Raw genomic sequence first — 25,134 nt, forward strand, 5'->3', positions numbered from 1 at the left:
AGGAGCATCTAGGCGCCCAGAAAAGACCACCAGATGTTAGGTAGTTCCTATGCTTACTTGACCGAGACCCGAATTACACTAGACTTTGGGCAGTCGTGTCTTGTAGATTAAAGATCCAGGTTTTTAGGTGTTTACGGAAATCTATTTCTTTATCCAGTGATCTCAACTGGGGGGGAAGGGAATTCCATGCTTTTGCTCCCAGTACCGCCAGGGATTTACCCCCTCGAGTTTTAAGTCTGAAACTTGGGACAGTAAGCAAGTTGGCCGTTGAAGAACGCAGTGCTCTGGTTGGGCAGTATCTGCTGAATTTTTTCCTCAGGTAGGATGGGCCTAAGTTGTGGACCGCTCTAAAAGTAATTAAGAGTACTTTAAACAAGACCCTTTTTATAATAGGCAGCCAGTGTAGTGCCTTAAGGGCTTTGGTTGCAGATGATCTTTTCGGCCACTTTAAAACCAACCTCGCAGCTGCATGTTGCACCATCTGAAGTTTGTGTGTGACAGCTTTATTTGTGCCAGCGTAGAGGCTATTACAGTAATCGATGCGTGATGTTACTAGTGCAACCGTAACTGTTTTCCTTGCTTCAAGGGGCAAAAGATCAAAGAACTTTCTCAGGCCCTTTATTACCCCAAAGCACATGCCTGCCACTCTAGCCGCTTGTTGTCTAAAAGACAGGTCAGAGTCAAAATGCACCCCCAGATTACGGGCCAAGTTGGTTGTATGAGGTGGTATTTCAGCTTTTTCTGGCCACCATAATCGTGGGATGAACTCATTATTTGGGCCTATAGGCATGATCTCCGTTTTGCCTGTGTTGCATTTCAGATGGTTTAGACGCATCCATTCAAAGGTGGCCGTTAGGCAACCTTTGAGATTTTCCTCCCAGGCTTGGTTATCCTTATCCATTACCAGGATAAGCTGTGTGTCATCGGCATAGGCTATGGCGTCTATGCCAAATGACGAAATCAATTTTATCAGGGGTGCGGTATAGACATTAAACAGGGTCGGGCTCAGGCTCGAACCCTGCGGGACTCCCGTCAACAGCGCTTTTTCACTGGAGCAAAATTCCCCCAGGGTCACCACTTGCCTCCTGTCACTTAAAAAGTTTCTTATCCACTCAAGCACTGTCCCTGTGACGCCAGATGTTATTAGCCGGTCTAATAGGATGGCATGTGAGACCGTGTCGAAGGCCGCCGATAGGTCTAATAAAATCAAGACGGCCTTCTTACCTTGGTCTAGGGCTGAGCGGATAGTTTCTGTGGTGAACAGGAGGGCCGATTCGGTGGAATGTTGGACGCTGAAGCCCGCCTGGTTAGGGTGCCATGCCTCACTCTCTTCCAGGAAACGAGTAAGTTGTTTATTTACAATTGACTCTGTAACCTTACACAGGGCCGGAAGTAGTGAGATGGGTCGTAGGTTCGACAATGTGGTGGGGTCGGGGAGTTGTTTTTTTTGCAGTGGTTTCACCGCTGCCAGTTTCCACTCAGGGGGGACTTTGGCTGTGGACAGTGAGGTGTTAACAATGGCATTTATTATTGGATTGGCGATGTCCACAATGAGGTGTAAGAGTCTAACTGGACAGGGGTCAAAGGGGGATCCAGATTTTGTTGCCAGAATTCCTCTTTTGGTGTCCTCCAGGCTAACTGGAAGGAAAGTTTTCAGCTGCATGGCTCCTTGCCTCACTATATCCTCCTCTATTCTGGGCTCTAATATGGGAACAGCAAAGTCCTTCGTCAGCCCCTGTACTTTTCCCTCAAAGAAATCTGCGATCTTATCACAGAGTGCCTGCGAGGGCGGGATATCCTGCGCTAAACATTTAGGTTTGTTAAAGCCGTTAACAATTTTAAATATTTCCTTTTGTTTGCTGCTGGCTGTTTCTATTGCCAGCGAAAAGTACCTTTTTTTTGCTTGTTTGATCAGCGCATGATAGGCATTTTTTATCCTTTTGTATTTGCTGCGTTCTAGGCTAGAGTAATTTTTCCGCCAGCTTCTTTCAGCTCTTCTGAGCTCTCCTTGTTTGTCTTTGAGATCTCGATCGAACCAGGGTGCAGATGTTTTCTTTCTACCCTGCCTCATTCTGTTTTTTCCCTGCCCAACTGTGCCTTTCAGATCATTCATCCATGTTCTGAAGCTGATGGGATTAGCAGGTACTACCAGCTGGGGTCTACAGTTCCTGGCTATGGTTATCAGTTCAGGGTGGGACAATATCGTTTTCCATTCATCCCTTATGACCGTGCTGTGTTCCTTTTTAAAATCGTTTTCTCGGTGGGACATAAGAGGGAACGTAAAAGGAATCAGCATATGGTCAGTCCATATTTGGGGTCTAAGGGGGTAAGTTGTCAAAGCATCTAGGTTGGTGGCAATGCAATCTATTGTATGCCCTGCCTCATGGGTGGCTAGGGTGTCTAGGATAGTCAGGCCCATGACCTCCATGGTTTCCCGATAGGAGGCGGCAGAAGTATCGATAGTGGACTCAAGGTGGATGTTTATGTCACCCATCAGAGTGAAATTAGAATACCTAAGTATCAATGGGCTGAGCACCTCTCCTATGTTACTCAGGAAACCCGCACAGGGTCCTGGTGGGCGGTAAATCAAAGCCCCCGAAAAGGAGAAGTTGTCATTGATTTTAATTATAAAACCCATCCCTTCTGCATCTGTCAACTCTTGCAGTGGTACCGTCGAGCAGCTGAGGGAGTCCCTATATATGATGGCAACTCCTCCACCACGTTGTTCATTCTCTCTATCTACTCTTTGTATACCATATCCAGGGCATATTCCACCATATTCGCGTAGCACTAAGCGAACTGCGTAGTACCCTATTCGCACTGTGCAAGATGTGTGTTCAATGATTTCACAGTGCTGACAAGCATCCAGCACTGTGCAATCATTGAAAATGGCATCTTGCACAGTGCGAGCTGTAGTTTTCTGCCACTTGAGTAGATTTTTACTCGAGCGGCAGCTTTCTCAATGCGGACTGGTAGTTTCTCATCGCGAGCATATGCGACCACTCGCAACGAGAAACCTGAACTCCCCGCGTTGAGAATCTCGCCGGGAGGTTTATTTTCCACGCTCGCGATCGGCAACTTGATGTTGCTGATAGCGAATGAGGAAAAAGTCTCGCCGGGATGTCATTTTGCTTGCTTGCGGCCGCCAACTTGACGTTGAGGACCGCGAGCAAGCAAAAAATGACCGGTGCACTACGCTATGCTACGCGTGTTTGCACTGTGCTACGTGAAATTTGCGTAGTGCGAAGTAGCGGAAAGTTTGCAAACTACGCGAGCGTAGCGTAGTGCTTTGCCCAGGGTTAATTTAGATTGTTACTTGTCACAGAGTTTTAGCTCAAGCGCCAGACCACTCCTTTTGTTTTTCTTGAACACTACACCCATCTATCATGTGTGTTAGTGCTGTAGTGGAGTCTGCAATCAGATGCTAAGGCCCTGATTAAGTACCAATTTTCGTCATGGTTGTACCACTTTTTTGAAGCAGCCACATCACAAATGTTAGCTGGTATTTGCGAAGCCGCATAAGGGGCATCTTGCATAACCTTGCGTGGCTTGGCAATGAAAGTGTAATGCACCATAGCTTCTTGCCTGGGAGGCATTCCATGGATGGAGCATGGGCGTTCCCATGCATTCACTCATGGATTTTGGGACATTTCCAGATTTACCAAAGCTAGTTAACCTGGAAATGCGTCAAATGATACCCCTTGCCCAGTGAGGCATAACGAGTAGAAAAATCTTTGGTGCAAGAGTGCTTGCATTGGCGCAAGTCAGCACGCAGGGGGCGAGCGTGAGTGGGGAGCTGAACAGTGCCATATGTTAGTAAATATGGCACTGTGCAGCTCTCCATTTGACGCAACACAGAGCAGCAAGTTGTCTTGCTGCGTTGTGTTGCGCCAAATGTTAGCAAGTCTGAGCCTAAATGTTTAACTTTACCCTGCTAGAAGTAACATTATGAATGCAGAATTTTGATCTTTAATGACCTTGTATTGTCATGATGAATGCCAGAGCATATCACCTTGGGGCTGACATAATCCAGTCCATTTTACAGCATTCGTTTTGAGAACACTTACTTAGTAGTAGGGTCATAACCCTAATTGCATTGCAAAAGAAATTGTAGATCACATATGGTTTGTTCATAAGTTTGAATCTTTTTTGTGGGTGGACAATTTATAAATCAAAGTGCCTTAACCCTCTTATGCATAAGTTCACCAATGGAGGCAGAAGTAAGATCGCTGCTCGACTAGCATGTCCGTGTTAATATGAATTAGTGTAGTAACATTTGTTGGGATGTGTAATGTCAACGTCAATTGTTAGTCTCAACTTTCCATTCAGACTACCTACAAAAAAAGATGAATAAAGAACATGCATTGTTAAGGTGGTGGAGCCGGTGAGGTTTGTCAAGGAATGTGTGTGTCATAAGAGTGGTGTGAAGAGGTTTAGGACAGGATAGGGTCTTCAGTCAAGCTTCTAAAATCACTGTGGATGTGTGACCAAAGAAAAATTCTTGTAGCCTGAAATACAGCTGTTTGTACTGGCTTGCGGTTGCACTGTCCCTGTAGTTTGGGGTTTGGGATGTGGGAATCGTTCTGCTATAAAGAGCACACAGAGAATGCCTTGATATAAGAATCCATCTGGTTGGCCCTGGATTTTCTCTGAGTCATTCTTCTGCATCAACAGATAGCTCTGCATCAAGGCTTCACTGTAGATGTCATTAATGAACAAATCCAAACAAGGAGGACAGAATTCAGACATTTCCAAACTTGCCATTAATGGGAAACATTGGCCAGTCCAGCACATACCAAAACTACACAAGCGCGAGTCACCCAGATTTGAGTTTCGCTGTACGGCCTCTATTTTTACAGCTCCGAAGATGTGCAATGCAACACGCCTCAGACAGAGAGTCTCTTAGCGTGGAGTATTTTCCAAGATGCTGTCACTATGAACTTTTCCTATAAAAGAATCAAGACTAACTACAATTGATATTGCTGCACCGGAGTAACATGGGACATCATCCTTTAGGGAACGCAACACCATTTTGTGGCCGTATAGATACGGTTAAAATATTGACTTACACTTTTGTCACAATCATTATGCCGACTTCCAACATACCATCTCAGAAGAGTTAATAAAAGAAGATGTACACTTAAATTTAACATATTTTGAGAGTCAATGTTATGTCCCAACACTTGATATTTTAATGTTTGTTAATGTGACATACAACCACTGTAGGGAAGTTCCAGTTGATTCTGCATCATGGGAACACATTTGTACTATTATCAGCAGTATTGTTTTTATTGGTCTAGTCATTAGTGGAATATTGTTTGTTTCGTTTGGTGATTTTATGTATTCAATTCCAAATGCTCACTTGCCTCAACTGAATCCACTATAACTAATAGTAGCTGGTATCCGGATGGAACCATTAGGGTAGGCCTTGGTTGCCAAGTATAACGTTGGAATGATATGGGCTATTTTGCAGAAAAATGTAATAAATGCAAGTGAAAGCCTGGGATGAGTAGAAGGAATACTCACGACTACAATTGTGAGCAGAAGATCTGTTCTTGCACCCAATGTACTCCAGCACCTTGGTTTGATTGAGTTGTAATTGTGCAATCTGATGTTCCAATTCTGGAAGCCTTGAGGATGCCTTGAAATCTACAAAGAATGAAAGTCATACTGTTATCTATGGCTGATTCTTGGACCATGCCTGTTTAAACAAAACCACAGTATCAGTACACTCATGAAAAACTTAATTTACACAGAAAATTTTAATCATTGAATAACCGTGCCATTTTTCTCATTTATTTCCACTAACAACATCTTACATCACAGATCCTCATTCTGCAACAGGTAACTTGGAAACAAATTGCTCCAACGCCTCATTAAATAAATGTACTTTATTTTAAATATGAACAATGGACATTTATAGCTCCACTCTATCATTGATACAAACCTGGAGGGATTTGGGGATATAAAGAGAATTCATAATGGGAAACTTCTAAATTTACCAGATGTAAAATGTTTAGGTAAGGTGGAATTGTTCACTTGAATATAAGTAGGCACATTTGTACTTGGGGAAAGGAGACAGTTCAACCTCTCAATGGTATGACCATGATTTAGAAAAATAACTTACTCCATGCATCAAAAATACATTTCCGATGATGTTGCCAGAAGCAAGTCGGACCTATTGACTGGGATGATTAGAAAACACAAGGTACTTACAGAGCGCGATCAGAGCAATCAATCCTGCCAGCAGAAGGACAATCACCAACAATAAGGCTACCAAGATCTTAGGTGATATCTTATTCTCTCCCTGTGCCCGGGAGTCTGTCCTGGCACCTAAAAACAAAAGTTCCACCATTAGTTTGAATGCTTGAATGTTAAGAGGTTGTCAATCATATGTTTGAAAAGGTGCTCTGATTAAAACCCAGAAACCTAACACTTTCTCATGCAGTTCATCACATTTTTCCTCTTCTTTTCCAAGTCCTCCACATTTCACCTCTCAACCCTTCCTTTTCAATGACTTTTCCTTTATCCCTCTTTCATACACCTCTACCTAATTTGTTTGAGAATTTTTACACTTCTGGTACTTCTTAACAGACATATGACACTGTTTCAAGCACTCTAATATCATTCCACAGGATCAGTTATATTACCTACCACTAAATTATCAACGTGTGTGTGTATTTACTATCCGTAACGCAACACCTGCTTGTTGACATTAGCATGTGATGCAGTGATTAAGTCATTGTGGTGGATGCAATACTTTTGTCACGCTATAAAGAGGATACAATATAGTGCTGGTAGTAGGCCTCTTTACCCCCTTACCCCTTATCTTGAGATTCGTTCACTATGGCAAACACTATACTCTATCTCTTCTAATGAAACTCAGTATTTTTTGTTGAAGACATATAATCTTTGTCTCAATTTGGATTCCAATTACTAATGCATGAGGGTTTGAGTATCCAGAGCCAAGAAAACACCTTCAATTGCAAATGGGTTGCAGATTCAACTCCATTTACAATAGAAATTTGAGAACCATCCGCCCGCCGAAAAAATATTTAATGATTCATATATTGTTACTGTGAGAAACTGTTGTATTGGGAATGCTCACTAGGTCCATCCAGGGATGTCACACTCAAAATCCATGAGAAATACAAATAATGAAAGATGTCATCAGCAAGAATCCATGGAAAAAGATATGCCTTGACACCTAACGGAAAATCAAATGTTTCAATAATGAAAATTCATAGTAAGAATTAGTAAATTAAAAATCAATGGAAAACCTCTAAAAAGAATGTAAAATCATCAATGAAAATTAATTACAAATGATGCTACCTTTAAAAGCAATAGCAAAATAAAAAATGTGAAATGTTTTTTTAATGTCTTCTTCAAGCTTTGCTATAACCCTACTCAGTCGTAATTCCTATTCATCACAGAGTAGATCCAGGTAATGCAGGATGGTATTCCCTCACCAGATTATATCTAATCATTGCAGCATATAACATATATCTAGCTAAGCAGGGGGTTTCTGGTGAATTCTTCACTGAAATACATACCGTTAATACAGGGAGGCACTTCCTTCACCAGAATGTATCCAGTTGGTGGTATTCTTCTATGACTAATGTCTTACTGCTGGCTTGCATTTAATGTACTCTGGAATGACGTGCTAATAATTTTCATGTATGGTGGCTTTCCCTCATCAGAACATACAACGTTTTGTGGTAGTCACACTGGACTGGTGGTTTGGCGGTCAGCAGTTGGAACTTTAAAGACACAAGGACACAGTGCAGTACCCACAGCCTCTAAAAGTGTGAAGGTTTTGGGTTGTAGCTGGGGCAAGTGGTACCCCGTGTACATTTGTGGAGTGCTCTGTAGCTAAAAACACACCAGGGAGTCTGTAGGTAGAGCATTCATCCCACTGATTCTCTTCTGACACTATATTCTATTTCCTATGTTAGACTCACAATGGTAGCCGCGGTTTCAGCTGAAAAGGTGTTAAGATCAGTATCAGAATTTGGAGTGCCCGGAAGGAGAAGGATAAGCCTGAGTCATTAGGAAAGGGAGCAAGGGAAGCAGTAGCCCAGCTTATGGAATGACATTAAATGAACTTGTAAAGCTCAACTTCTACTCAGAGGCATCTTGGTGCTGTAAGCTGGAGCAAAAGCTAGTCAGCAGGAACAAGAAGATCACAGAGATGAGTTTCCTGAATGTTTTATGGTTTTCTGTTCAAGTCAAGTCAAAAGGTATGTTTATTATGACCTTAGTCATTTAAACAGGTGCAAGAGAGTATCAAAAAGTTAAAACGTTCACATCAAGACATTTAAAACATTATAACAATAAAATCCGTCAAATATAAGTTAAAACTCTTACACACACTTCTTCCTTTGTCGACAACCATAAAATTGCATTTAAATTAGCATTCTGCATTTATGAATAAAACCCATTCTACTTCCTTCTGCTAGACTAATTTCATTAATTTAAAATGCTTTAGAATATACATGTTATTCCCGGTTTCTTAGATCACTCAATGCTGCTTTTATGTATTTCCCAAGAGCAATCGCAATATTGATGGTGGGTATTTCAGTTAATAAGTTAGCTACCTGCGCTCTAGAGCTTATAGCATATTTTAGGAACACGGGTCGTAACCACAGTTTCCGCTGTTCCAGTAATAACAGGCAATCAAGAAGGATGTGTACCAGGTCTCCTTTGCACCCCAAATTACACTTACAACTTCCATTTTGATCTAACAATTTCTTTTTCAGATCTTTATTTGTTAACAATGGGTTTATACCAACCCTCAGCCTTAAGATCTCCTGCCTAATGCCGCGGTTGGGAAGGATGTCTCGGTAGGGGAACCAGTTTTCATTTAGCCAAGCGCCCATCATATGTGTTATTGATTTCTTTTTCGCTAAATATTCCATATCGGTCAATCTCGATATTTCCTTCCCCTTTGATTTCAACTCACTCCTAGTACAGAGGAGTTGATGTGTTTCCTGGTTCACCTCTACCTTTAATTTTTCTGTTAGATCAATAGCCATGGGCAGCAAGTTTCACTATTTAGCCATGAAGGAGGTGAAAAGGGATTTCCCACCCCATCTTCTGAATTTAAAGTTTAAAACCACCAGCTCACTCTTGTTACTAGATCTCAGTAGACGCGGAGGGACATACACTTGAAATGTTGTTGCAATGAAACTAGGATCAGAAATATTCACTACCTTGTGAGCCAAACATTAAGATTTAAACATGGCTCTTTTGCAGATAGGAAGCCAGTGAAGTCTGTGGAATTCTTTGGCGACCAAATGGTTCTTAGGCAAATTGAGAAAGAGGCGAGTTGATGCTTTCTGAGCCCATTGAAGCCTTGACTGCAGTGTCTTCTTCAACCTCCAATACAAGGGATTTAAGCAATCCAACATCCCTGAGAGTAAGGCCTGCAAGACTATATTTCGTGATGAGATTGGATTAAAACGAAAGATCTTCCTTAGTGCCCTTAAAATGACAAAACAGGTTGCTTTGACCTTATTCACATGGGAGGGAGAAGGATAGAGTGTTGTTGAAAATCACTTCCAAATTCCAGGTGGAATTGACAGGCACTTGAACAGCATTTACTACTTTAGGTCCAGCAAGTATTGAACCAAAAGTCAAATCTCTCCAAAACAGCACCAGCCATTCACCTTCAGATAGTTTGATTTTATCGAGCTGCTAACTGCACACGTGCAGTTTCTAAAACTGGCTACAACAGGTTGGATGTCATCAGAGATGGTAACAATAATCAGCATGTCATCCACGTAAGAAAGGACCGAAAGTACAAAAGACTGAATAAGACTGTTCAGCGGAGAAACATACAAATTAAAAAGGGTGGGACACAGGAAAGATCCCTGAAGTCCACCAGCTGAAAGCAACATGCATTTAGAATGGAAAATATTACATGCCGTAGTCTGTGTTCAGGTGGACAGAAATGAATGAATAGGTCTGAAAGCCTTTCCCTTAAATACATGTTGCTCTAGGCAGGCCACTAATGCAGAGTAGGACACAGTTTAAAATGCTGCCGAGAGATACAGCAGGATCAGGCAGGCAGAGACCCGTCGATCCAGCATTCCTCTGATCTCATTGGTGACAGCCACTATTGCAGACTCCCTACTTTGGCCACCTCTACAGCCCAACTGGAATGTACTCAACAGGTTGTTTTGCTACTTTATTCTACATAACTCCTGATTCAGGGCTCTCTCCATCATTTTAGCAGGATCCATGGGAATGACTGAACGTTTGTTATAAGAGTTACTGCCCTCACCTCCTTCCAGCCCTGAGCAAAGATGCCAGTTTCTAAAATCAGGTTAAACATGGCAGTCAGGTGAATGGCAATAATTTCAATGAAGCGCTAGACATAAATAAGGATACCAGAAGGTATCTACAGGTGGGAGAACATTATACCACCTGCACCAAAACGAATGAACATTATTTAACAAGCACTGCTACACTAGTGGAGATGCAAAGTTGCACAATAGGTCTTCCAATAGCGACCGACTGCACTGATTTTTCAAGATGTTACCTAAAAAGAACGTGCCATCACCTTGCCCAGGGATGGGTGGCACCTGAACTGCCTCAACCCACTTCCCCAATAAAGGAAGAAGCGGAATGAACAAGAAAGGCCTTAACCTCAATCAAATGGAGTGAAATGCCACCAGAGTAATTACTAGTGGTTAAGACTAAATAAAGTATTCCACCCATCACTTTTTTGCTTCTCCCAGTGTGACAGCCTCAGTGCATCAGACATGCAAGGCATGGACCCTCTCACTGACTGTGCCAGGGGACCCAACAAGAGAAAATCTTTTAGGGTTTGTGTGTGTTCTCATTCAGATTCAACCTGGCCAGCTGGTCATTATTGGACTGTTCCCATTAGAGCAAGGCCAAGACTGATTTGAATTCGGTTGTTCCCTGTTTGGAGTGGTATAGTGCCTAACAAATACCACCCGAGTATTTAAAAGAGGCTAAGAGTACTTCAAACATTCCACTGAATACTTTTTTGGTTTTCTAAGTACAGCAGTGAGTGTGAGGGGTATGACCAGTTGTCAGTCATAAAGGGCTCAAGATTTAACTCACTGATGACCGCCCAATAAGGCCAAAACCTGTATGGGATTGATTGTGTTTCCATTTAGAGGGGATGTGGAAGGTATTTTAGGCTGGAATATTACCAATGGAGCAGGGCCAAGTACGATTTACATATGAGAGAGGATGTGGCCTTATGGCTTGAGCTGTCTACCTTGAAGCTGGGGAAACGGGTTCGAGTCTCGGCAAGGGCACTCAACGTCCTGTGATTCTGGGCAAATCACTTACTCTCCCAGTGCCGAACAAAAATGAATATGTCTATCTGTAACTAAACTGGTGCTCATGTTAAGCACAGTTTGCGCTATATAAAACTCTAAAAAAACAACAAACATGATTCCTCACTGTCTGGAGAAAAACAATGAGAAAATAAGGCAGACCATAAACCAATCCCGACTATTTATCATGATTAAGTAAGACATTCGTCCCAGCATTGTTCGCTTCTTTCTCTTAATCCATCATCAGGGATAGATAATAGCTGCATGAAAAGTATGTTCAACTCCACAAAGAGGTGGCATGAAGGTTAGAAACCCTTAACTACAGTCCCTTAGATGCTTCCAAATATATAACTGATTCAGCGGATGAAATAATTACAGGTAACCAACTAAAACACGCATTCCATGTTGAAAACCACCTTTTGTACCTGGATACAAGAGGGCTAGTAACGTTACTCGGATGGAGGGATGGTTCCAGTTTCAATGGGCGCCATATCAAGCAAGTCCAACTACTTACTAGAAGACAAAAACGAGAACTAGAGAAGGATTTACTCAATCTCAGTGGCATAGTAAGGGGGGTGCGGGCCGCCCCGGGTGTCATCACTGAAGGGGGTGACAAAATGGCAAAAATATGTGTAACTATCTTTTTTTTCCTTATTTTGATCATTTCAATGTGGGCAGGTAACAAGAAATTCTCCGCACCGGGAACCACCTGACCTTGCTACGCCACTGCTTAATCTGCACAACCTTGTGTAGGGAGAGCATGTCCTTTGTGGAATAGTAGGTCCATGTTGGATAGGCCTCGTGAAGGGCTCGCTCCCTCCCCGCATGACAGAGCCTGGACACCGGTTCTCCCGGTGTCACGAGAAGAACAACCCACACGACCCACAGAAGCAACCCGCAACCCGTCCCCTACGGGACGCCTGCTCCCGGACATCTCTGTATCACTGGCCCGGGCCACCACCAGCACCATTGCCCGGCCCAGCCGCCATCTTGGACCCTGCACCACGAGGCCGCGTGGCCTCAGCTCGACCCCAACCCTGGGCCTGGCCAGACCCCGACATCCCGGCACCACCATCCACCCAGGAGGTGAACGGACCACTTGGCAGGTCAATGGGAGAGAGGAGTGTCGATGGCTCTCCCCCACTAGGTGCCGATCGCCCCCAGCCTCCCCGGGCGCTGGCTCCACCCCCCTGCTGGGTGTCTGGACTCCCTCATCCCGGACCTCCCGACCTCCAAGAGCGAGGGTCCGGACATCAAAGGAGGCCAGACCTATAACTGGGGCAGCTCCAGAGCAGGAAGGCAGTTGTATCCTGGAGTCGAGAGACACCTAGAAGAACTCATCCTTGACGGACTGCTGGCGCTGCCGCAGCCCTGCCTTGTGAACCATCGTCCTGCCTGCTGGCGCTGCCGCGGCCTTCTGCAACCTACATCGTCCAAGGGACCTGCTGGCGCTGCCGCGGCCCTCTGCAACCTACATCGTCCAAGGGACCTGCTGGCGCTGCCGCGGCCTTCTGCAACCTACATCGTCCAAGGGACCTGCTGGCACTGCCGCGGCCCTCTGCAACCTACATCGTCCAAGGGACCTGCTGGCGCTGCCGGGCCCTCTGCAACCTACATCGCCCAAGGGACCTGCTGGCGCTGCCGCGGCCTTCTGCAACCTACATCGTCCAAGGGACCTGCTGGCGCTGCCGCGGCCCTCTGCAACCTACATCGTCCAAGGGACCTGCTGGCGCTGCCGCGGCCCTCTGCAACCTACATCGTCCAAGGGACCTGCTGGCGCTGCCGCGGCCCTCTGCAACCTACATCGTCCAAGGGACCTGCTGGCGCTGCCGCGGCCCTCTGCAACCTACATCATCGTAGGGACCTGCTGGCGCTGCCGCGGCCCGACCTTCCAGAACTCCGAGCTCGAGGATTGTGAGCTATCCATCATTCCACCTCAATACCAGATCGGTATCAAGACTGTCCCGCTACCCCCTTTTCCTTCCAGAGACTAGAATTGAGAGGACCCTCGTGTCCCGATCTCACTGTACCGTGATATTTTGCTTCAAGAACTGCATATAAAGAGCGTTAACCTTATCCTTGTGTGGTATCCATCTGTGGGGGGGAAGTTACTTGTCTGTACGATCGCTGGAGACGGCCCTCACTGGAGGCCTCTCCCCCTGTCCTCGGCCGACCCTCCGGGTCCCTGTCTAACAGTCCACTTTTGATGGAACTTACATTCTATAAAATAACTCTCCCTCTCTCACTCTGTCTCTCCCTACCCCTCTCTCCTTCCCTCCCTCTATCCGGTTTTGATATTTACAATATGTGTAAATCTACAGATGTATGTTTACTCCCTTGTTTGTGTGCTGATTTTTAGAATTCATAGCGGTTTTAAGGAGTACTTATGGAACCCTACTTGACACAGTTGCAGCTTTCCAGAAGCACACTGGCAAATGTGACGCTGCCTTCACGTTATTGCACCTGTACATTTTTTTAAAATTATTTTCTCACATGGTGTCTTGAGATGACTCCATAATGCCAACCCATTACAGGATGTAATAATACTTAATTATGTGTAATATTATAGTATACTGGGGAAATATTAACCATGAGTAAATCCCTTTATGAATGCAAGTTTACCTTTCTGAATTTCAAATCAATTTGCAATTATAAGTCACGCCAACTGTGTGTGTTCATAAATTCAATACCTGTGCCCAAATAGCTTCCTGAACGTAATATAGTGCAGACAACGATCATAGAGATATTTGTATGTCGGTTTGCACTCCATCCTCTTTACTGGAATACAGACTTTACATTTCAAAAGAGCTGCTGGGGAGAGCTGGAGCATGAGTCATCTACAGGTTTGGCTAGCAGTGGAAAGGGCAGACCTCATGTTAGTCATGAGGTGCAGTTTCCTTTTTTTACATTGTTGCTACAGACAGCTTTAGCTGTGCCTACAAACAACATTGTAAATGTATTGGCATTTATATAGCGCACTACTTACCCGTAGGGTCCCAAGGCGCTTCGACCGCTGCGAAACCCTTCCTGGCTTCCCTGAGAGATGGTCCCTTAATGGGTATCTCCAGGGTGAGACCAGGCATCCCCGGCGGTCTGGTGGGGCCGTTAGTGAAGATGAGGCAAGCTAATGCCCAGAGTTGCCGAGTGTGATCGCTGATCAGAGTGGGCACCGAGGCGAGAGAATTATCGAGTCCGCTGACCCTGGTCCAGAAACCTGCTAAACAATATTACAACATATTCTTAAAGTGATCTTCGGGTTCGCCCTTGCTCATGATTTGATGGTCTTCTTCTCTGTTTCAATTCCTTGCTTGTACGTCAATGGCTCCTTCCTGTAATCTTGTGTTGGTCCCACCCTTAGCATTTAGATTTCACCCTACTTTATAATTGGTTAAGGGTATCCCTATACTGTTGACGTCAGGGAAGTATTTTTCTTATGGTTTTTTTTTGGTGTAATATGAGATTTAAGGTCTTATTTCAAGTCTGGCAGAAGGGCTACTCCATCACAAATGTAGTGGATGTTCAGCAATTGTAATGTGTCAGAAGGGATAGTTGCCAACTTTTGACAGTGTTACCTGTCTGCTAAACTCTAAATAATGCCATCTTCTATATCAGCACACACAATCACATACTTAACACAACCACCTACACATCATCTATCTTTCCCTCTCTCTCTTTCTCCTTCACACACACACACACTGACACACACACACAGCATCACACACTCACAAACACCAGCACTGCTCACAATGAAGTAATATTTCTATACTTGTTCTCTGTTTCACATACAAAAACCTACTCTGAAGCTTACCCACAGGCCGGTAAGCTTCTGCATTCCGTCATCGCACCCATTACCTGATTTTGGCTTAGCTGTTCGCTCCACATTGGAGTTGAATTTCAAATCAACATAAGTCACATCCGACTCCATTGCCGCGGATTCCAGTCCAGTATCTTTGGAAACGGTATCTTCTCATCACCTGAAGGTGACAGAGTGAATACAAAGCCTAGTTGGTGAAAACACTATTGAGGAGCAATGGATAAATTACTTCATGCATTATCAGGTAAACATACAGTAACAATTCTGGTACAAACCCTCAGATTCGAGCCCTGTCTGATGTTTTTAGTAGTGACAAAACATTGATTTTTGTTTTCAATATGAGTCTCTTGCAAATAATATGTGAAATGCAATAATTTATTTACTTCAATAAGAAGGTGCAGAATGTAAAACTCTTGTGTGGGTTTGCCCCATTAGAAATGTTTTGATAAAAATAAGCTATCAGAATGGATAATTTCTGTTTTGGAAAATTCTGTGTTTTTAGGCTTTGTCTCATAAAATGCCTTTAAAATATGTTTTTGGGGACGTTTAGTGTTTTTTATCCTCTGTAAAAAAAGATATGGTTCTTGATTAAGAACAGAAATAATGTTTTGTATGAGGCAAAATTAAAATCCCCTAAAAAACTCAGATTGGTCAAGCCTCTGCTATGTGTGTTTATCTACATACACACCCTCACACACAACATTTAGATCTGAAATACTAATGCAATTGTTCTTTATCTTATTACCGATCATTGAGAATGGTCATGCTACTACCTGCCAATGAGAACCACAAATGGCAATATTACTGCTATTCAATGTATTTTAATGTTATCGCCCTTTTTTAAATCCTACCCTTAAGCATGCACAATTATTTGGCTAGGTTTAGGGTCAGAGATATTCGGTAACTATGGCCCCGATTACAAATGCAGAGCTAAATTCAGAATTATGAATTGTGTGATAACTATCCCACCGCTAACAGTTTTCCCCTGAAAAAGGTCCAGCAGGTCAAAACTGGTGAGATCTATCAGGGGAAAAGGCTGGTAAGAAAGGTAAAACATGTGGAATTTGGTGTGTTAAATACTGTTACTGCATGTTACGCTTGATTTTCAAGTTAAAAAGTCAAAATAGGAGGTATTTACCACACGTGGTAGATACCTTACTCCAGGGTAATATTCTTTACTGTATGTGGGAATTACATCAATAATGCCACCTAACTTGTAATGAGGGGCTGAAGTTGATACTGATGTTAATAAATGGTCATGAATGCTCAGGGTGAAATCATTGGGGCAAGTTAGTATAGCTTCCCATTAAATACCTGTTAAACGTGGCCCTATCATAAACCTCAGTGACTCCCAATATATTTATTCCAGCAGCCCTGCCAATTTCACCTGATTATTCATGGCCATTTATTAACGACAATATACTTATGTTAGCATTTCGATCACTCCACATTTTTTAGTATTAACCACAGGGTTTTACTACATTACCACAAGGAAGAGAGAGACGCTGGATACATCACAACTATCCCAAAAACCACTGGTGATGTACTAGTTAACACTGCAGCTATGACTAAGGTTCTTCATTACAACATTTTCTGCCATGATAAAGTCTCTGGAAGGGTCGAAACATGTAGGCGCTTGTGCTGCAACCAAGTAATTGTTGAAAAAATAAGGAGCATCGCCCAAAATTTAAATCATTGTGAGGCCTACTCTCAAATGTTAATATATATCTTCATACTTACTCACTTAGCTACATCTAAACATAGATGCAACTCTGCGCTTTCTTACTATTTACAATTTACAAGTGTGGATTTACACTCAATTGTAAACGTCCGTGTCTCGCCCCCAGTAATCCTGCAGTGGAGCTTCCTACATCAAGATTTATAAGTGTAAAGTTACGACGAGTACTGTTAGGTCAGAGTTTCCATAGGAACAGCTTTTACTGTTTTGCTAATAACGTTGTTGCTGTGTTATGAATCTTCCACAAACTTTTCCAGAAAAAGTTCATCCACCTCATCTCTTTCTGGGAAAACTTCAGGGTCATCTGTCGAACTGGGGTAAGGATAATTTAACATTCAGAAAACATAAATTTCCCGTATTAATTTTCATAGAAAAGTTTAGGAAGTGATACAGAAAAAAATGGCTGAATAGAATCACTGGCACAGAGATTGAGCTTTACACAGAGAGAATGGTTTTCATTCTTGTGTGTAAATCCATTCAACTGTTTTTGATAAATTTACATGTAAAGAGGCATTCTGGGTTGTTATGAAGGGATTAAACTACAGTGATATCTGGACCATTCATCCAGTGGGAATCTCGTGGAACCCTAATTTAGAAAACAGAGTGATCTGATCAGGCAAGAGAGCTTCATTCCTGTTGGTTAGTTCGGTCCAGAGGGACCTATCCCACAAGACCAAGAGATCTGACTGACTGGCAACAACATGAAGAATAATGTTGTGGTTCCATAACATTTTTATGACTCTGTCCCATGTCCAGAAGCACAAGTTTGGAAAACATATAAGTCAGCCCGGTAGCGGTACCTTAATCACTTGGCACATCTGCAGGAACGCAAAAGGAAACACTACTGTGGCCCCAAAAAAATGTGTTTGGCATATCCTGTGGAACTCCGATGAGACCCAGCGCAGACCCCTTATTGTGCCCTGTGACTCCCAAGGGAGATATGGCACTGTGAGCAGGGCCGGACTGGCCGTAGTGGGCACCGGGCTTTTCCCCGGTGGGCGGCCAGGGTGGGGGCCGGTTTTGTACCCCTGGTGGCCGCTTTTGTTGCAGGGCCGTTTTTGCAGCATAGCTGCAATATCGGCCCTGTAACAAAATCATCCGAAACCGACCCTGGCAAAGAGCTCAGCTGCACCCCCAACCTCTCCGAGGGGGCACTTTGCCAGGGCCAGTTTTGGTTCCTAGTCCGGCCTGACTGTGAAAACACACTAGCTTCAATAAGTGAAGCTTTTACCATGTTGTGGTACTATAGGTGGGCCTTTGGGTGTGGTACCTTGGTAACGCAAAAAAAACCTAAAATTCAAAGAAAGTAAACACACAAGAAAGATGTGGGGTGGGGTCTGTTGGTGGTTGGCCTCCTGCTGGGGGTTGGGTGTAGGGCTTAGCAACTGCTGTGCATAGTGGGGAATTGGACTCCTATATGGGGCGCCCAACCACACTCGGTGATGGGACGAACATTTTGTGTGGCATAGGGTTGTCCTTGTGGGGCTGTGCAAATAGCCTGGTCACAGGCATGACATTGGCATTCCGCAGGAGGTTGGGCTTAGGGCCATTGGCCAACCCCAGGGCATGAACAACAAACATCTATACTCAGTGGGGGATTTGGGTGAATATGATTGAAAAAAAAACTGAAATTCACAGAAAGAACAAAGGTTAATGTGGCAATATAGTTAGGGGTTGCAATAATATGAAAATAAGCATATAAAAACCAAAAAAAACACAGAAAGTCTCCAGTCATAATTTACTGAGCAAAACATAACTTTTGCCCATGACATGCACTGCTTTGAACCCCATATTACATCACTCATGACATGTTAAATGACATCATTGATAACATCATGCAACCATTGTGACACCTTCCAGTAGTCCTGTAGGGTGTGTGTGTTTGTGTATATTTATCTATCTATCTATCTATCTATCTATCTATCTATCTATCTATCTATCTATCTATCTATCTATCTATCTATCTATCTATCTATCTATCTGTCTGTCTATCTGTCTATCTATCTATCTATCTGTCTATCTGTCTATCTATCTATATATATATATATATATATATATATATATATATATATATATATATATATATATATATATATGTGCAGACTTGTTTGCAGGGCAAAGTTTGGGTAACATTTCACACGGTAGGTCCAGCCGAGAAGTCGACGCACCGCCCATCAATGAAGGGACCGGGTTTTGAACTGTTCTGGATCGACGAAGGCAATGCAGGTATTTGAATATGATGAAAGCGGGACTTTCAGTCCTAAAGCCCACTGGAGGGCTGCTCTTGTTTTTCAAATAATGAAGTCTGCACACAAACCCACTGGAGGAGAATAAATATTTTAAAGACCACAAATACCGGAATGCCTTGCACGAACACTCCAGCAGGCCTTAATTAACGAAGGAAGTGAAAGCTGTGCATGAGCGCACAGGAGGCTTGAAAATCAATTAGAGTGAAGACAGATTTGTGGAAGAAAGAAGTTGTGACTTCACATCGCCTTTGAAAAAGGGGACTGTTATCTCTGAAACGCGTCAGGCAGATTAAAAGGGAGAATCCTGGACAAAAATGCTCGCTTTATCCAAATAAAAGTTGTAGAGCAACCTACCTGTGTTGGAGTGTGGACTTGTTTTCAGGGCAAAGTTTGATATATATATATATATCCAACCAAAACGTGCAACGTGTTCTTTCTAACGAAAATACACCACGGCCCAAAATGCATTCCAAGCGTGTTTATTGTGGCTAGGACAACTCTACGCGTTTCGGAGCACTGTGCTCCTTGTTGACTCGTGAACATGTAGACCTAGTCAATGCTATCTATTAGGTAATCCTGAATATGATCTTGAGCAAATGGAATGGATACAGAAGCCCACTGCTTGAATTACTAACTGTCGGGGTGTTAAATTCCAAGGGTGCCTAGTCTTAATTCCTCCTTGTGCTGCTTCCATGCACCACCAGACATCCCTGCCCATTTTGCTCATTCTGGAAGGTTCTTTTGCTTTCTCCATTTGGCACTTTCTTTTGTCTTTCTCTTGATCCTTCTTTCCGACTTTTTGTCTTTTGTGTTTTTCTCTCTTGCTCTGGGTCAAAGTCTGATGAGGAAAAATAAGTGCAGGTCCCCACTAAAGAGTACTGGTGGGCCACACCTGAAACCATCGGCTCTGTTTAAGAGCAATGTTGTCTTCTCTACTGATCTCCAGGAAGCCTAGAAGGGAAGTGCGGAGTGCAAAGAGGGGAGAGGATGTGGTCTAATGGCTAGAGCGGTCGACCTCGAAGAGGCTGGGGTACCGGGTTCGGGTCTCGGCAGGGAAGCTCAACATCCTGTGATAATCTCACCGTACCTAACAAAAAAAAAACACTTGAATGTTTCCATCTTTAGTGCAACAGGTACTTGTGTAAAGCGCTTTGATACCTTCGGATCTAGTTCGCGGTAAATAAAACAAAATAAAAAAGTCTATCAGTATTCGTGTTGAATTCCAACAAATGGGTGTAAATAATCTACGGTCAGAGGAGAGGAGTCCATGGATAAATGGGATAAATAAAGAACTAATGAAAATAAATAGGTTCACATATTTAATTACTTATTAGGGAGTTTTGTACAGCGCTGCATGATAGCTCACAATCACATCAGAGCGCTAGGAAAATAACTGGGGTGTTGGGGAGTTAGAGTCCAAACAGAGAGTGGACGGATGCCTGATAGTCCCTGTTGCCATGGGAGATATGTTATAGACACATTTAAAACTTAGTACAAATGTGTGTTAATATCATATAAAAAGCATGTTGGCAGCTCATTAAACGTTCAGCCCCAGCCTGCAGTTATCATCCTTCTATGGTTCACTCAAGTTTAAATTAGGACAAGAACAGATACAAAGTAACTGAGCTTTGGAAATGTAAAGGCTGCCATTAAGGCGTGGAGCTTGTTACAAAGAAGGTAACCCAGTGAAGAGATTTGAACATTTATAACAAAGTAACTCAAAAATGTGAGCACTTATGTGAAGTGACTCAGCCTTTCAGGAAGTTTGAATCTTGATATAAAAAAAACCACCCTGAATAAGAAATGTGGCACTGATACAAAGTTACTCAACCCAGGAAGGAACAGTGAATATTGTCACAACTCATCACAGTCTCTGTGCAAATGAAAGCATGGATACAAAGAGTCTCAAGGAGTTCATGTGACCATTGATACAAAGTAGCTCTGCTCTGGAAGAAATGTAAACTTTAATACAAATGTAAATCAGCTGCAGGGTTTGCTGAACATTGGTAAAAAGAGACAAACTGTGGTTGAGAGCGTAACTATAAATTGTGCAGCTGGTGCAGTGGCACCGGGTCCCTGTGTGTCAGGGCCCACTGTTCAGGAATTCAGGAAGTTTTTTGCTACCAAAGGGGAGGCCATAATCCTTGCTTGCCCTTGGACCAATGATACTCTTGCGGTTCCACAGACTGTGATAACCGCGGGTCGGGTGTGCGTGCAGCGCAGGTGTTATGATAGCGGAACTGGCCTAGGAACGGAGCAGTGAGTATGAATACTCCCATTGCGGTGCCTTCCTGAGTACTTATTCCAGTACTTGTTTAGCTATCATGTTGTCAGACCACATTTGCGCGACCACTGCGCACAAAGCGGCTACTGGACCCGAACTGTGGTAGCTGAAGTCATTCACCACTGGTGACTTGAGGTCTGTTCGACTATGGCTGTACACACCGGGTCAAGTATTACCCTTTCTGAACTTGACTCACAGGGTGAGGGGTGAGCAGTTACAGACTTCTCAGGCAGGTAGTGTGGGGGACAAGAGATCAGAACTCTAAACCAATCAAACTATTATTCGGTCCAGGGCGTATCTTTTATTTTTTTGTAAAATACTTTAAATTGCACAGCATTACGAAATACTGCATGTTACAAAAGGGGGTTCAGTTACAGGGTTGTATATCCCATACAATATCGAATGAAATGCGGTGTACGGGGCACCAACATTTAATTGCATCGGACACGGGCTTCTGCGCAGATATTTGGGTACACTCATTATTTTACACATTAAGCACTGGGGACAGCACATGTAGATGTTCGACACTAGAAGTTGCGGTCCTGGAGGCTGTTGTAGGAAGGTCCACATTTTTGCAGTTGAGGCCCTTTAGGCCGATGCAGGTGAATGGCCGGTTTCAGCAGGTGTGGCACTCGAGTATGTGAGTGTGGCCTCTGAGAATTTGAGTGTGGACCAGGAGTATTTGAGTGTGGCCCGGGAGTATTTGAGTGTGGCCCAGGAGTATTTGAGTGTGGCCCAGGAGTATTTGAGTGTGGCCCTGGAGTATGTGAGTGTGGCCCCGGAGTATTTGAGTGTGGCCCAGGAGTATTTGAGTGTGGCCCGGGAGTATTTGAGTGTGGCCTGGGAGTATTTGAGTGTGGCCCTGGAGTATGTGAGTGTGGCCCCGGAGTATTTGAGTGTGGCCCAGGAGTATTTGAGTGTGGCCCAGGAGTATTTGAGTGTGCCCCGGGAGTATTGGAGTGTGGCCTGGGAGTATTTGAGTGTTGCCCTGGAGGCCACAACAGGCAGGTGCAAACCTCTGGTTGTTGATGTCCAAGAGGCCAATGCAGGCAGAGGCTGGTGCACTGCAGGTGCCATGGAGGCCGATGCAGGTGGGGAACGTCTATGGAGACAAAGTGGTGAATATTTCTCTGTGCAGCTTGTATCGGGAGCTGCCACTGGAGACTAGAGGAACCACACAGTCATTGGGTCAGGACCAGATAAACATCCTTCAGTAGCCTTCTGGTCACCCCAGACCCGGGAACCACACCGAGCTTCTCCTATTGGACAGTGTCTCCTCCTAGGTAGGTTTGTAGGTTCAGGAAGAACTAATCAGCAATTCCAGAATATCTAAAGGTAGTCCTGTTACCATCCTCCTCATTCCAGTGAATGCATCTCCACCCCCCCCCCCCCAACCACACGAATGGAGGCAAAATACTTCCACTCACTGGGTATACAATCCTCACCATCCATCTTTCACCATGCTATACCGAGGACATCCATAATGGATTCACTGGCCAGCGATGTCAAAGGCTTTTCTACTTTCAGCCAATCCAAATTTGTATTTTATTTTTAAACTGTTTTCACATAAAGTGTAAATGCATTAAAGCTCTATAGACTGACACTTCGTTAAAAAAGAATTGCGTTATTTCTTTTTTGAATTCCAAATTATTTCATAAGACCTATGAAGGTCATAACCAATGTACGTAGGGTCCCACGCATTTAGAGGGATGAGTCAGATAACAGTTTTCGTCACTCTGCCTTGCACTTTGCAATAAGTGTTAAATGATAATTCTGCTTTCTTAGGACCTTAAAAGGCATTTTATCCTTCATGGCCCTCCTCTCAAAGCTAAAGGCATCCTTGCCCTCTTCTTCTCCAGGTAGACCAAGCCAATGGTATCTATTTAGGTAATCCTGAATCTGATCTCGAGCAAATGGAATGGATACAGAACACGGCAGCAAAACAACTCCTCTTCGATTGAGATTAGGACTATATCTCCTCCTTCCACACATGAAGCTAAATCCCAGTAGCCAAGTAGATCTTGTTTATGACACTCAGCATAACACAAAGGACATTCAATGGTGAAGACCTCCTCGCCCTGTAACAAAGCTCTCTATCTACTAACTAAAGATTATCAGATCTAAAGAAGCCCTATTATTTGTTGATTCAAGTTTCAGGAAATGCCATGACTCGGGCTCTTTCTACGGTTCAGACCGCTAGACATTGCAACAGCCGACTGATGAGGAAACTCACTAACTTAAATATATTCAAGAAAGCAATACAAAGTGGGTGTTCTTGGCGTTGGTTTACACCCCCCCCCCCCTGTAATCACTATACTGCAAATTATATTGAATTATGATCTTACTGCACAATTTAATTAAACTTCTTCATTATGATGGGGTATGTGGCTTGTACATTGATGCCATACCATTGCGAGCAAGACAACTCAATCTGTTTGAACTATGACCATGCACATGTATGCGGGATTGGTTGTATCATACACAAAGAAAAATCCAAACTCTACAGCCCAACTGCAACTAAATGAGTGGAGGAAACTATGCACAGTAGGTCAATTCTTCACATATTCCAACAAGGCAACCAAGCACCCAGGCTCTGCCTTGTAGGGAGTCAGACAAAACAACCATGTTTGCACCAGTGTGGAACATGTCAAAAGAAACAGTGATAGAATGAATTAAAACAATACTAAGCCATCCTCAGCTATTCTCCATGGCACAATTGTGTATACAGGCAATCTCAATGAAGAATTGGGAGCACCTCTAGGGACCTTACACCCAACAACAATACTTCCTTCGTATGCCTTACTACATCCGTGCACTCTACCGTCTTCTCATGCAGGATCCAACTGAAATTGAATCAGTCGAGGTGATCCTAGAAGTAAAGCCCTGACATGCACCAAATCAGACAAAGACTCTACAATACTAAAGCCACCCCAGTGACAGCAAACCTGTTTCCAAATACCAGTATTAATCAACAGGTCTACAATCACTTTTATTTACTGCTGGCATTCATACTGACTTTAAAGTTGCATTTTCTGCATCAACATGTTTTTTTTACTTGAAACCAGCTAATCTGCTTGTGCAAAACTTCACACTCAGGGCCCTCTGAAGATCACACATGCAACACCAAGTTTTCCTATTTAACCCACTCTAGTTCTAAGTACATATAAAGATATGTGTGCACTTCCAGCTTACACTGAGAATGTCTATGCAACCCTAGTTTGCTCCAAATCAAACACTTAATTCGGCAAACGAATAAAGGTGGTACGTTAGTGCCAGGAACTAATACACAGATACCAATACAATTCAATACACAGTCTACCAAATTCCTAGTAGGGCACTTACTTGTAATGCTTTATTTTCTGCCGTTATTTCTTTCGTGCCTGTGCGCCACACAAAATCTGCTCTTCTGTTGGAGTCTTTTCTACAATGTGTATTTGTGCATATTGTACAACTAGTCTTGTGAAATGGCAGCTCCTTTATTCCATGAGGCAATTTCCTTTCTCTTTTTTTTCTTCACTGGATAAAATTATGCTTGTTCGAGGAACTACTTCTCATTTTAGTGATGGTTTGCTTCCCTTCCATTCAGTGGTTCTTTTAAAAATCTGGCATAGCTCGGCGATGTAGCGAGTGCAAGGTAAGTGGTTTTCTTTCTTTTTTTTAACTTTCCCTATCCCGTCATCTGTCCACTTCGACCCCTCCCGCCAGCTGTGCCGGCAGTGCCTGTCTTACATACA

At 43.4% G+C, this 25,134-nt stretch overlaps 1 protein-coding gene across 1 annotated transcript in view; it reads right to left on the reverse strand.

Annotated features, from left to right (window-relative positions):
* Window positions 1-24,839, reverse strand: part of LOC147673380 (C-type lectin domain family 4 member E-like) — a 40,449-nt gene extending 15,610 nt beyond the window's left edge. Inside the window, exons 1-4 of the mRNA XM_086947234.1 lie at window positions 24,743-24,839; window positions 15,168-15,289; window positions 6,217-6,333; window positions 5,527-5,649 (exon numbers count right to left, since the gene is read on the reverse strand). Of these exons, the coding sequence (XP_086803360.1) occupies window positions 5,527-5,649; window positions 6,217-6,333; window positions 15,168-15,240 (313 nt within the window). The 5' untranslated portion in view covers window positions 15,241-15,289; window positions 24,743-24,839. The remainder of the gene's footprint in view (window positions 1-5,526; window positions 5,650-6,216; window positions 6,334-15,167; window positions 15,290-24,742) is intronic.
* Window positions 24,840-25,134: the final 295 nt, after the last annotated feature.

This window comes from Lissotriton vulgaris, chromosome 12, assembly GCF_964263255.1.
Source record: "Lissotriton vulgaris chromosome 12, aLisVul1.2, whole genome shotgun sequence".
NCBI lineage: Eukaryota > Metazoa > Chordata > Amphibia > Caudata > Salamandridae > Lissotriton > Lissotriton vulgaris.